Here is a 12761-nt window from a genome sequence, read left to right on the forward strand (position 1 = left end):
TTGGGGCTTTTTTTTTTATGTATTTCTGGAAAGTCTTACTGTACACTTGTATTTGAAATACTACACACAAATTTCCTACTATAATTTGCACTCCACCATTAATCATGATACGTCAAATTAATTACTACAGTCTAAGAGTTATCACATACTATATAGTACTACTAGTATATTTTACTCTTACCCCAGCGAAGCAAGCATCAACATCGACATGAACATAAAAGTCAACTATGAAAGCCTGAGTGTTCACTTAACAATGTTCAAAAAGTCAAATTAGCATTCCTAGTTAATGTGTATTTCGAGAACTACGTAATTAGGCTGGCCTCTTAAAGGTATGCAGAAGGTCAATAGCATGGCCTCTGGATCATTATACCATTTGAATTCACTCAATTGTCTTGGGCCTAAAAGGGGTTGTAGCATCCCAATGCTTTGACCTACAGTTTCCCAATGACTTCAATGGTGGAAAGGTAAAGAAAGGAAAGGGAAAGAAAGGGAAGGAAGCTCATCAGTCATTACAACGAGTAAAGAATTACGGTGTAGAAAAAAGTAACAAAACAACCCCTTCGATCCTCGTTTCCATTCACATTAGCAACATTTGACTAAATTCGGATGAACTAGTACTCAAAACAATTAGCACTCAGAAATGTCTAAATATGCAGCTCTAGGCTGCACAAAAAAACGAGTAGCTTGAGCTCCGCTCTGCTCAATCAATCAGGCTAATAAGTTCGTGAGCGTATGAATTTATGGTTTTCTGAATGCGATAGTCTGATGTTGGTTGGAGACCTCATTTACATGGAAGTGGAACGGAATGTTTCTTCCTACTGGTAGATGCTTGAACACATTCAACTTTGGCTTCAACCAGAAAGTTTCTTTGGGTAAGGGTCAAGCTTGAGCCCAGAGGCAGGCGTTCAATACATTAGCAAAACTAAGCAGAAAGTATGACAAATATTCCTTATGTGAATATTTTTTTTTAACAAAAAAAACCAACATACCTTGTTTGTTTGTTTTTCATTTCCACAAGTATTAAGAACCAATCTTGTACTATATAATACACATATTCAGTTTGATCCCATAAATTCATGACGCTCTTGATATTCCATCTTCATAAATCACAGTTCTAGAGGGTTACTGAATTTTGGTTTAGTTAATCGGAAAAGAAAAAGAAGTATAATTTGGTTTAGTTGCATCTATCTTCTTTTTTTTTTTTTTCACAACGATAACTGTTTGTATAATCTATTCTAGCCTAATCTATTCTAGTCTAATATAAGGAAAAGGGGAGTGAAAAATCACAAATAGTATCTGACGCGCGCTGTTACATGAAGCTGCTACTGTTGCTTTGGCACAGGGATACTCTTTTTCTCGTATATTGCAGCGCATATTGGAGGAAAAGCATCAGTGTAGTTGGAGCACAGCCTAACCAACAAGTAATAGTGTGTCTTATCTAAACACGACTAACGAATTCCAGGTTCATCTACTTCAATCATACATGTCAGGAACATTTGTCAGGATAGTCATCATAGTTCGCAAACTTTTGGTGCTAAGCACAATAGACCCTGTTGAAACACGAAACTGTAAAGACGGATTAAAAGGCATCATACCAAATAAAAAGGCTTTTCAGCAATAAAGAAGCTAAAGCATGACAAGAACTGGATACAAAGTCAATAAACGTTGTTATGCCATATGATGTTTGGCTGAGTTGATCAAAGTGTACAATATTGGAGCAGAGAGCCCAAGTCAAATAACTCGATTGACAAACTTCATCCATATGATGGCCAAATACTTTCCAGCCATCTGGCAAGTGGTAGCAAGTGAAGGCAAACTTCCATGAACTGCTTCCACGAGGGCAAGGAGATAACGTAATTCATAAAATTGATGAGCTTCCACAATTTCGTTTTTGGAAAAAATTTCCTCTTTCCATTCATATCCCTGCATAAAACGGAGAGGCACCATTTGCTAGTTGCATGCAATGGAACCTCAGCTGAAATTTACGCAAGAAAGAAGGATGCACTTACCGACAGCAGACTCTTGTCAAAGAAAGGGAAATTAGATTCCTTATCGCTTGCCACATATGTAGAGTTCATAGATTCTTTGAGCTTTCCTCTGAAGACTTGAATATTCGGAATGCAGCAATGAAGATTGTCACATTACCGATCACAGTTAATGCTGCTTGTAGAGCCACTAATACCTGACAATCCGCAAATAAGAATTGCACATTTCGCATCAGATCCTAAATTACTCCACGCAGCGTGTACCAAAACTGAAAGACCTATACGGTAAATTATGCTACTCCGGCAGAAAAGTTAGAATATAGGAGCATATTAGGATGTAAACAATACATAAATTTCTGTTGATAAACAAGTTTACTGAACTCGTCACTCTGGTCGTTAAAATGTTATTATGTTGATTTATACAGTCTCAATGGTTAAACAACAAACACTGTTGAGTCATTAGGGTTTTCTAAAGCAATGATTCAATAACGGATACAGATGTGTTTAAGAATTTCACAAGGTAATCTTATTTTAAAAAAATAGAACCAATGGAACAACTAAGCGGAGGAAGAGAAGCACAGGAAAATTCCATTGAAGTAGCACATAATGCTCAAGTATCATGATGAATGTCAATCACTATCATGGGAATGTGAATCTTGATAGCAAGATTAAAGTAAATCTCCGAAAGAAAAACCATTATCAATTTACCTCTAAAGATTCTGCATTATAAAAGAAGTGCCATGTGCATGCACAAAACGCTCCACCTAGTAAGGGCACCTATAAAAGGTTGCATGTCAAATTTCATTATAAGGAAAACAAACTTCAAAGTTTTCAATTATCTATTACAATATCAGAAAAGTAATTACTGTTCTTTTGGAAGGCTAAACCCACTTGACCTATATAAGCATGTACTATGGACATCTATGAACAAGTATCAAGACCTGATCTGGGCAAAATAAGACTTGAAAGTGTCCATTCTGACAATGCCATTCAAATTATAAACTCACGGGCCAGCAGAGGAAACTAAAAGCAAATAGAATCTGCTACAGTATCATCATTTCACTTTCAAACAAAGTGATAGTAAGTAACAGAGAAAATTGAGTTGACAATTTCACAGTTGCAGAACAAAATTCTAGGATGCATCACTTGGCATTATGTAAGTCATCAAACCCTAATGGCACTAGAGATTCAAATCCATTATCTTTTCATGTATGCCAAAAAAGCTCACTAGCTAATATTCCATTTATCATTATGCAATACAGAGATTCAGACAGTTCTATGCTTTTCACCACTTCCCATTGTTGGCAACAGCACATTCCTTCAGCGCCATCAACACACTACACAAAGGACGAAATGGCATAACTTTATGTCAAAATAGAAATCCTGTTACCACTTCCAAGCAGCAATATAGCCTTCTCCATCTCTCTGAAGATCACTCTCTAGAGTTGCAGGAGTTGCAAAAACTAGCCCTAATTTCTGCAGCTACTCCAAATAGAGAATAGTTCACTAACTAACCATATTGTGGATGACTTTTTTATTTTTGTTTTATGAGAAAAATAACATATTTATCAGAGTATTTCCCATTTATACAAAAGGTACAACGAAAAATTGAAGTTCAGACAGATTTCATTAAAAAGCCTATGCAAGGAGAACTTATCTGCCTACTCCAACATACCTGTGTGCTTCACAATCGAGGATGATGTTTGTAACTTACCTGACATGGTGGAGCACAATCCTGATATAAGCCATAAGTCATTGTGGCCTGGTAGTAGGGAAGCAAATGCTCTTCATTGTGTTCATTTTCATATCCTTTTCAACTGTGACTATTGATTTTTGTACTATTCCCACATATGTTGATTCTGATGACTTGATTGCTGACACTATTCAATAAAAGCCAACATGTGCCAAATTGAATATCTTCAGCTATGGCCAGAACTGTTATTCTCACCTATTAAAAAACAAGCACTTCTTGTCCTTTGATTTCTTATCTGTTGTTCTCTCTTAATATTTTGCATTGTCTGCTAGAATGATTTCTCATAATATAAAGTAGAGCTGACGATCTCCTGTCACTCTAATGATTCCCAACTAAATTAACCTAATGCCTTCTGCAGAAAACTTACATGCACACGCTCACCCTCTCCTTTTACAATAGATTGTCAAGAGATTGAGGAAAAGTATAGTAATACAGAAAACATTTTCATTGCAGGCCGAAGATGAAACTCAAAGCCCGCTTTCTAAAGTTACTGATCTCTAGTATAGAGTAACAATTTCCAAAGGAAGATCATTAGGACATGACAGGCCAGCTTGCAGAGGAGGCATCAATTAACTCGATTCCCAATTCAGTGTTGGCTGCTTCTGTTACGAAGCCATATCATAAATTAATGTCAGAGAACCCTGGACCCTTCTCAAAATGGTCAGGCTTGTAACATCATTCAGACTTGGTTTTAAATTTATTGGAAAGAATGTTCCCATTATTGGGAAGATTTACACAAAAACCACAATAAGCACCACATACATTTTTTCTCTAATCAATCCCCAAAAAAAGATGTCTTCCGGAAGCAAATCTTTATGCTCGCTTTTGTGCCTGCTGGTATCCTTATTTTCTTTTCTTTCATCCTGTAATTTTCATCCTGTTACTTCTAATCATCCCCAGCCCTTTCTTCTTCAATGAAGAGGCAGAAATCAGAATAAAGTTCCATGATCCTATTTCTTTTGATTCTAAACAAAACTTTAATTTAGTGCATTAGACTAATCCACTTCAGGATATTAGTTACTTATCCAGAAAGCTTATGTAACAGAACTTAACCATGGGGACAACTACACTCCTGAAAGCGTACAAGTAACAAAATTTAGGCAGACATAACAGAAAGCAGTATGGCATCAGAACAATAAACACAACATAAGCAAAAAGCACATAAACTAGATTTTTTTTTTCCAGCTAAAAAGAAAATGTAACTTAGCAACCAACTCCAATCCGCTAAAGAAAAACAAATAATGAAAGGTCCTTAGTTTCATTTTGTCGTTTGTGTTGGAAAATTGGTGTCAATAATTACTCATTTACTAGGATCAGTTTGGTGGATATTTGGTGTATAACCCGCGGATGCCGTCAATATTAGGCCTCATATCTGTGTTTGGTTGTGACTGTGAGAGTGGTGAGTGAATTGCAAAAGAAAAGAGGATTCTAAGTAAGCAGGGATGGAGAAATTGGAGAAATTGATTTTTTTTTTATTTTTTTTGAGAAATCGGCTTATATACAATAGCAAAATTGGTGTAACAGCACAAAAATTTCTCACCATGCCCCAAGAAAGCCCCTTCCAAGATTCATTCCCAGATTTTTCCCCATATTGCCAAACCAAAGCCATAGCAGTGATCCTTCAACACAAAAATATACATAAAACGCATCAGAATTGCCACACAGGAGCACGCACACTCCCTGAATGAGAGATAAATTGTAATTAATGGTACCATTCAACCACGCTGGAGACGTGAACAGCCCAGGTAGGCAAGGAGAGAGCATTTGAAGGTTCAGCGAACGGCAAAGAAGAACCCACTAAAGATGGTGTCTCAGCTGCAAATGCAATGGATGATCCCACTCCCACAAGGGTGGTTAAACTTAAGGCCAATCCAGCACTTCTCACAAGAGTGGCTATGCATTTCTTGCTCAGAGTGATGTTGTCATTGAAGGGCCTCGAAATTTTGGTAGTTTCTCTGGCAAAAAGGTCGGATTTTGCAGATGTTTGATTTGGTTTATATAAGGACAGTTTTAAAGGAGAGAGCGAAGTAATAGTTGCCATTGGTGTGGCCTGTGGATAGCCAGGGAGCTGCATCTGATGATTCTGAATTTGCTACAAAATGTAATAAGAAGCCAAGCAAATCCAATCTGCCTTCTGGGGTTCATCACTTACCTGGGATAACTGACATGCTTGATTTGGACTTTCCATATTTTCATTTTCTTTCTTCAAGCGAAATAATAGCACTAATAGACAAAAGCATTTAACTTGCTTTTTCGCAATTGATGCTACTCCACTGTTCCGTGATTTTAAGCAAGTATCCAATAATTGGAATGCCCAAATTATAACTCTTTCAAGGAGTTCTTTTTTTCTTCTTCTTCTTCTTTTTTAAATATATACTCGTTGTTTCATTGCTCGATTGCTCATTTTATACGTAGAAATGTTTACGCTTTGCCTCCTCCATGGAAAATGATAGATGAATGAATGCATAAAGGGGCATAATAATAGTGTATGAGAAATAGAAGATAATGCGCCCATAAAATGTCACCAGTGGCTTTTGGTAAAAAATATGTATTGACAAATTTTCTCTTCGTCAGACTTCTATATGAAGTCTGTACCATTTTGTAACTTCAAGAATCAGCAGCTTAGAGGACAAGGACGGTGCTCGAATATGATGCAATGTGAAAATGAACTTTTAAGCAGACCTTATCCTCGACTAATAGCAGGAACTGTAACAAACAATAAATCGTTCGAGGCAGATGACATTCCAGGGTACAGTGTGTAAAGGAACTGATTCAAGAACCTAAAAAGGCTGCCACAAGCACAAGTCGTTAAAAATATTCCTCGTGCTTGTCATTTCATTCAGCAACAGTTCAAATTGGTTAACACATGTTCTCTGCACTTTTACAAGCCAATATGTCACCAAGAACCGAACTTGGAGATGGAGCATGACAAAACACTCGATTAAGAAATCTTCTCTGCTAGAAGTCACGTTTTACGTGGTATTTTCTAGAGGTGGCGCCAAGATTTCCAATTCTTCTGCATTTGAAGAGGACAAAGAGCATGCAATCAGCCATGCATTCAGGATCCTTTAGCGTTGTCAACCTGGTAGAATACTTTGACAACCAAAGGCAGGGAATGATAGGAAAATCACATTCCGCATCAGTGCCCCCTGCATTCCCCTTTTCTTTTGCACCAAAGGACAGCGGATGTGCAGAAGCCAAGGATGTATTATTACATAAGAAGAAATCAAGTAGTAACATTTATCAGGCAATAGCTTCGCTCTTCTTAGACCAGAGCATTACAAGTGAGAAACCCATTAAAGACATTATTACGACCTGCATATACAGATAAGATGCTCATGTTAAGTAATCCGATACATAGAAAAGTAAAAAAGAAGTCCATCAAGCAAAAGAATTAGTATCATTATCTAACTCATTGTATCTTACACCATACATTGACCGTATAATCTTTTTTTTTTCTTTTCTCCTGTTGCAGAATTGGTCGTATTCACACTATCAAGTGAACACAAAGTAATTGACTCATGAAAGATGCACAGAGCTAAAAAGACAAATCAAAATAACATAGAGTTAAAAAGACATCATGCACAGCAGTGAAATGTCAATTTTATCCAAATTCATGGTTGCAATTAAGATTTGTCCAACTCAACAACATTACTAGGCAAGATAGTGAAACTTGACAACCAACCAGAGCTAAATGATAATGCTAGGAATATCATTATCCATGTAAAGAAGCTCAAATTCTCCAGATTAGAAAATAACGATCTCTAATTGCTCAAGAATAAGTTTGTGTAATCCAAATGACTTACAGATATAGCTGGAGGAACACCAACAAGAGGGTCTTGAAAGAACCTATTTGCAAGTGCAAGAGCCAGAAGACTACTTTGCATGCCTACAAAAGAGGATAAGGAGTAACTCAACATGGACAACAAAATTTTAAAAATGCAAAAGTGCACAAGATTAAAACAATCCAAAACCTGTTTCATAGGATAGGGTTCTTTGCAAAGCTTTTACATCAGGTGTGTTGTGGAATAAAAGGCCAGTGAGGGTATAACCAGAAACAAATGCCACCAAATGGAATGCAATCACAAGAAAAAGCACTGACAATCCTGATGGCGACAAAACAGAACTTATGTTGATCGCCAATGGAGCTCCAACACAGAGGGCAGTCACGAATACTGATAGAGGAGGCAAAAATGGACGAATAGCATTTGAAATCCGGGGAAAGATTCTGCACATGCAAATCAATTCAGGTAATAAAAGAACTGGCATCCTTAGTGAGAAAAGGTAAAGTATCTTGACTTGTCTCACTACCTATTCAGAAGCAATCCAGCAGCAATGGGAGCAACTACAATCTGCAGAATGTTGGAAACCATTCCTTTTACATCAACTGGCAACCTTTTTCCAATGAGTAACAATGACAACAATGGGGTGACAAAGACTGCAGTAGCAGTAGATAATGATGTCATCACAATGCTTAGAGGAGCCATTGCTGGATCTGTCAGGAAAGTTGCATAATTCGAAAGCTGTGCCCCACTAACGCAAGAAGTCAGCATAATCCCCGCAGCTGACAGATACATATACTTTAGTTAGTTTGTCAAACCAACTTTCTAGGAATGAAGAATAGAAACTTACCTAAAGGAGTAGGAAGACCAAATATAGTCATAGAAATTGTGCCAAAGAGATACCCCAAAAGGGGCTTTACAACAAATTGGCCGACGTACCCAGCAAAAATGGCTGCTGGTCTGTTGAATGCTTCGATAAAATCTTTTTCACTAGAATTTAGACCAACTGCAAACATCAGAAAACCTAGTGCTGGGGCATAGTACCTAAATCATCAAAAAACAGATATTAGGTATACGATAGATACTATGTATGTCTCTTTTCTCTTCAGCAGAAATGAGAACACTGATGACCATCACATTACATTCCTAACGCAGAAACTTTTGTAATAGCTAGTTGCCAAAGCAATCAACATGAAACAGGTCAAGTTTTCCTTTTAGATAGAAGTAAAATATCATCAATTTTGTTGGAGGAACAACCAATACTATTTGGTCAGATCAGAGATGCACTGGGGGAAGGCAGATGCCAAATTTCTTAGATAACTCGCTGTATGGTGGACATTCAATATGCTCAAACAAAGCGGTAAGGCTACTCAGTTACGACAACATCCAGAGTTCTTAAGTTAGCATATTTTGCACTTGGATGCAATGGATTTAGAAATGACATACATACTTTTATAAGATTATGGTCTTCATTTTGCAGGAGATCTTGAACTTGAATTTTATGGAAAGTTTAAACTTCCTTGGAATTTTCTTTGTTTTTAATTAACTTCCTTGGAAATTTATTGGGAAGATCCAAATCTTCCCCTAGTAAAAGATTCATTTCCCGACTTCAAAATACAGCTATAATCAACAAGCATTCTTGTGAGGAAACATTTAGCTACAATGCATCAGATGGCCAACTAAATCATATGAAGAATAGTACACCAACCTGTTTGTGAACCATGTAAAAGAAGGTGGATAAACAAGAGCCAGAACAGTACTAGCAATGACCACATGAGGCAGAACGGAGTTGGCCCCCTGTAATATTGTCAAGAAGGACGCCTTCTTTGGCTTAAGAATCTGAAATTCAAACAGGAAATTTAATGCTACTTGTATGCCTGGACTAATTAATATTCTGAAAGGGCGAGATTTCATTATTGAGCAAAAATACATTCAGTCCCAATCATAGTACAATTCATGCATTTGTAACTTCAAACAAGAGCAAAAGTAATGCCATATTCCTTCAACTTTAACTAAAAAATATAAAGAAAGGAGAAAGAACACTTCAAAAGTACCTCAGCCGCTTCTTTTGAGTAATTAGAAGATTCATCAGGCTCCAGTGAACCCGATAACTTCTCACCAGCACTTCTGAGCGGCGCTAACCATCTCGAATTCCCACCTATTATTGCCGACCTTAAAATCATAAATATTGTACACAGAAAACTCAAAAAGCATAGTAAAAAAAGAGTCTTTAGCACAAAACTCACATGCTGAGACGGGATGAAAATTAAGTGAAAACCCCCGAAGTCTCCCTCCTGAAAACGAGTATACAAATGATTCCACTTTTCAACATGCGAAAAAGATGAGATTTTGACATATCTCTACCCAATCTTATTACTACATATTTAGCAAAAGAAACAAGAAACAGAGGCAGACCTGACAAATGGCGGGGAAATTTGTGAGTTTCTGGAAAAATACGTAGTGGAATTTTGTGTTTTCCGAGGAAAGACGGGGAAGGGGATGATTGAAGGAGGATCCGAGACTGCTGGAAGTGCTGATGCTGCTGAGGAAGGAGTTGACCACTTGAACTCATCTTTTTCCCACTACAATGTTCCTCCTATGTTTCTGGAGCTCCCTCTCCAGTCTCCAGCACAGCAGTACAGTATTTTGAGCTTGGAAATGCCAAATGGAATCGAATGAATTGGCAAGGAATGGATCGAATTTCGTAGGGATTAAGGAGACATGGTGGAAGGTTCGTCAATCTGCAGTCCTACTGGGAGAGTGCACAGAGATTCTCCCCTGCGCAGATTGAATCAAGTCAACGCATTGCATTCTTGGTGAGGCCCAATCTCTTTCAGAACCAGCCCGAACAGTGACCCGTTGAGGTTCAGTTGATGGTGCCCAATCTTTTTCAGAACTAGCCCCGCGAGCGACCCATTTAGGTGTCGACACCCGGGTCAATTGTCCTTCTTCTCCATTTTTTCTTCTTTTGGTTAATGAATGTAAAATAGTGTATTGTCATGCATTTGTGAAATTTGTATTTATGATACATTTGTATGAATGAGAAAAGAGTGCCACAAACATTAGTGTCACCTCACATGAAAGTACAATGCCATCTTTCTAAGTTTGATTATCCAAATCTTTTTTTTTTTAAAAAGGACCTTTCCCAAAAAAAAAAAGAGAGAAAAAAAAGTTACAAATTTTTGCAAGTCACACGAAATGAGAGAATTATTATAAAAGAAAATTGGTAAAACAAGTTCAATTTTGCTATTATGTCTGATTGAGTCTTGAAACAAACCTAACAAATAATTGCTACTTCATAAACCGAGTGAAACTTGAAAAAAAAATAAAAAAAGAACAAGGGTTGAATACTAATTAATTTAAAATGTATGACAATAATATTACACTTTCGCCACAGTTATTGTGAATGAATATATGCTTAATCTATATTGGAAAATATATGTGTACTAATTAATTATATTTGAAAAATAGATCATTCCATTGTATTGCACATACATTAACAATTCTCATTGCAAGGGAAACGCCGTTTTTGTCAGAATCAAAATTTTAATGTTATAGCAATAAAATGACTCCTCTACTCAATCCTTCAAGCCTTGGACTAAAAATTGTCTGTGAATGGAAATGGCCAACCAACAAAATCAGTTTCAACGAAGGAAATTGGGCTATGTAACACTGGTTACTCAAACTCAGGAGTGGTGAAATGAACTTTGCATCAACAAATGATTAATGCAGTTCAGCAGCAAAGTCAGTCGGGCAAATGGTGTGGATGTCTCAACAAGTCCACAAAACCAAGCACAAGAAGTCCCCATTCACAAGTAGTTTCTCAAACTCGAATCGATGGAGTGGAAAAGGTATTTGCATGAATGAAATCTCACATTTTAGAGATGTTTTTGAAGAGATTAAATGGGAAAAGTTGCACGGCAAAGTTAGTTATATCCCACTTTGAGAACTGGATGATAATAGTGAAGAAGATAGTGACAGAGATCAAGGCATTATTATTGATGAAAAGCAGGAAGACCAAGAAATGAAACAGTATTAACAAACCAACAAAATAATGCAAAAACGAAATAGTAAGATTTTAAGTAGAAAGGCTCAAACACTTGTTTATCCATCATACGTATTTCATACGTATTTCTTTTTTTTTTATGTAATATCCATCATCTGTTTAGGAGGTTATTTTGCCACAAAAAAAAAAGAAGATTTCCTGCCCCCGATTTCAAACAAATACAACTTCTATGACCCCGAATTTGAAAGAATGAAAAGTAGTAGAAAGCAAGAAAAAGAAGAAAGACACACACGTCAAGCCTGACCGGATGCAACAAAAATTAAGGGAAATAATGCAAATGAAAATACTGCTGTTACGATAATTTAAAAAGTGAGTATCCTAAAGAAAGAATAGAATCAATGAGAAAGTAACAAAAGAAGGGGAAAAAAAGCAATGAATGAAAAACAAAACATTAAGGTTCTAACTCGTCGTTTGCTCCCTGATCTTTGCGCAATGATTTTGACTTTGTCTGTTGGTACAGGACTATTCCACCTCAGATTATTTGTTCTACCTCGTTGACATATTATTATAAGCAAGCATACCCCGACTGCATAGCTACTAACATACTTGTTTTCATGAATGATTTCAACACCTTTTTTTTTTTGGGTGTGTGTGTTAATAGTCAACTACTCCGATTCTGATTTGTAGTGGAGGAGGAATGAACAGGGTCAAAGAGAACTAAAAAGAGCATGATTAACGCCTCTACATCAAATAAATGCACTACTATGGAAAGGACTCGGCGTGGCTAGAATTCCATGCGTTTCGGTCCGGTTGTTGTATTTTTTATATTGTTTGATGTATCATTGTATTGCATTGTTGTATTTATAGTAAAAGTGATGTACAAAAATCAAATATTTGATATATATTCAGTACAACATTTTCATGTATTTATATGCCAAAAATTCGAACACATAGAACAACCGGACAAAATCGCACAAAACATAACTGCATTGAGTTCTTGTCAAATTACTGCATACTCTTCGATTTTTTGGTGTAAGTGTAGAGGTTTGAAATTTGAACTTCTAACTTCTATCTAGGCTTGCACCTTATCTTTAATTGGCGTTCAACTTACCTAAGGAGAGTTGAATGATTTCAATGCCAATTGGAAGTCAAAATTTTAGTCCATGTTTGATAACCCAATTCAACTCTTAAATTTAATAGTTTCAGATCTTAATATATTCAAACCGTTTGATAAC

The 12761-nt window shown here is 36.7% G+C and overlaps 2 protein-coding genes across 3 annotated transcripts; both read right to left on the reverse strand.

The window, feature by feature from the left end:
- Window positions 1-1553: 1553 nt before the first annotated feature.
- LOC113779393 lies at window positions 1554-5962 on the reverse strand. Of its 2 annotated transcripts, XM_027324962.1 has the most exons (5): window positions 5451-5958; window positions 5279-5357; window positions 2694-2762; window positions 2010-2182; window positions 1554-1923 (listed from the first exon to the last, which is right to left on the reverse strand). In XM_027324962.1, the coding sequence occupies exons 1-4, from the start codon at window positions 5810-5812 to the stop codon at window positions 2075-2077; spliced, it is 618 nt and encodes a 205-aa protein (XP_027180763.1). In that variant the 5' UTR covers window positions 5813-5958; the 3' UTR covers window positions 1554-1923; window positions 2010-2074. The 2 variants fall into 2 exon arrangements, with proteins under 2 accessions (XP_027180763.1, XP_027180764.1); XM_027324963.1 differs by lacking the exon at window positions 2694-2762 and having other exon boundaries at window positions 5451-5962.
- Window positions 5963-6397: 435 nt separating this feature from the next.
- LOC113779392 (probable sodium/metabolite cotransporter BASS5, chloroplastic) lies at window positions 6398-10379 on the reverse strand. Its single transcript, XM_027324961.1, has 9 exons — window positions 9936-10379; window positions 9767-9814; window positions 9575-9678; window positions 9229-9359; window positions 8371-8564; window positions 8050-8302; window positions 7713-7966; window positions 7545-7627; window positions 6398-7053 (listed from the first exon to the last, which is right to left on the reverse strand). The coding sequence occupies exons 1-9, from the start codon at window positions 10090-10092 to the stop codon at window positions 6982-6984; spliced, it is 1296 nt and encodes a 431-aa protein (XP_027180762.1). The 5' UTR covers window positions 10093-10379; the 3' UTR covers window positions 6398-6981.
- Window positions 10380-12761: the final 2382 nt, after the last annotated feature.

This window comes from Coffea eugenioides, chromosome 8 (assembly GCF_003713205.1).
Source record: "Coffea eugenioides isolate CCC68of chromosome 8, Ceug_1.0, whole genome shotgun sequence".
In the NCBI taxonomy this organism is placed as follows: Eukaryota; Viridiplantae; Streptophyta; class Magnoliopsida; order Gentianales; family Rubiaceae; genus Coffea; species Coffea eugenioides.

What these genes read in the sequence shown, in the direction of transcription:
- LOC113779392 (XM_027324961.1), bottom strand. Translation starts at nt 10,092, where the DNA reads ATGAGTTCAAGTGGTCAACTCCTTCCTCAGCAGCATCAGCACTTCCAG. An exon ending in GCTGGATTGCTTCTGAATAG is followed by an intron (nt 7,967 to 8,049) that starts GTAGTGAGACAA and finishes TTGCATGTGCAG; the next exon opens with AATCTTTCCCCGGATTTCAA. An exon ending in AACCCTATCCTATGAAACAG is followed by an intron (nt 7,628 to 7,712) that starts GTTTTGGATTGT and finishes CCTCTTTTGTAG; the next exon opens with GCATGCAAAGTAGTCTTCTG.
- LOC113779393 (XM_027324962.1), bottom strand. Translation starts at nt 5,812, where the DNA reads ATGCAGCTCCCTGGCTATCCACAGGCCACACCAATGGCAACTATTACT. An exon ending in AGGGGCTTTCTTGGGGCATG is followed by an intron (nt 2,763 to 5,278) that starts GTGAGAAATTTT and finishes AACCTTTTATAG; the next exon opens with GTGCCCTTACTAGGTGGAGC. An exon ending in ATAATGCAGAATCTTTAGAG is followed by an intron (nt 2,183 to 2,693) that starts GTAAATTGATAA and finishes GCGGATTGTCAG; the next exon opens with GTATTAGTGGCTCTACAAGC.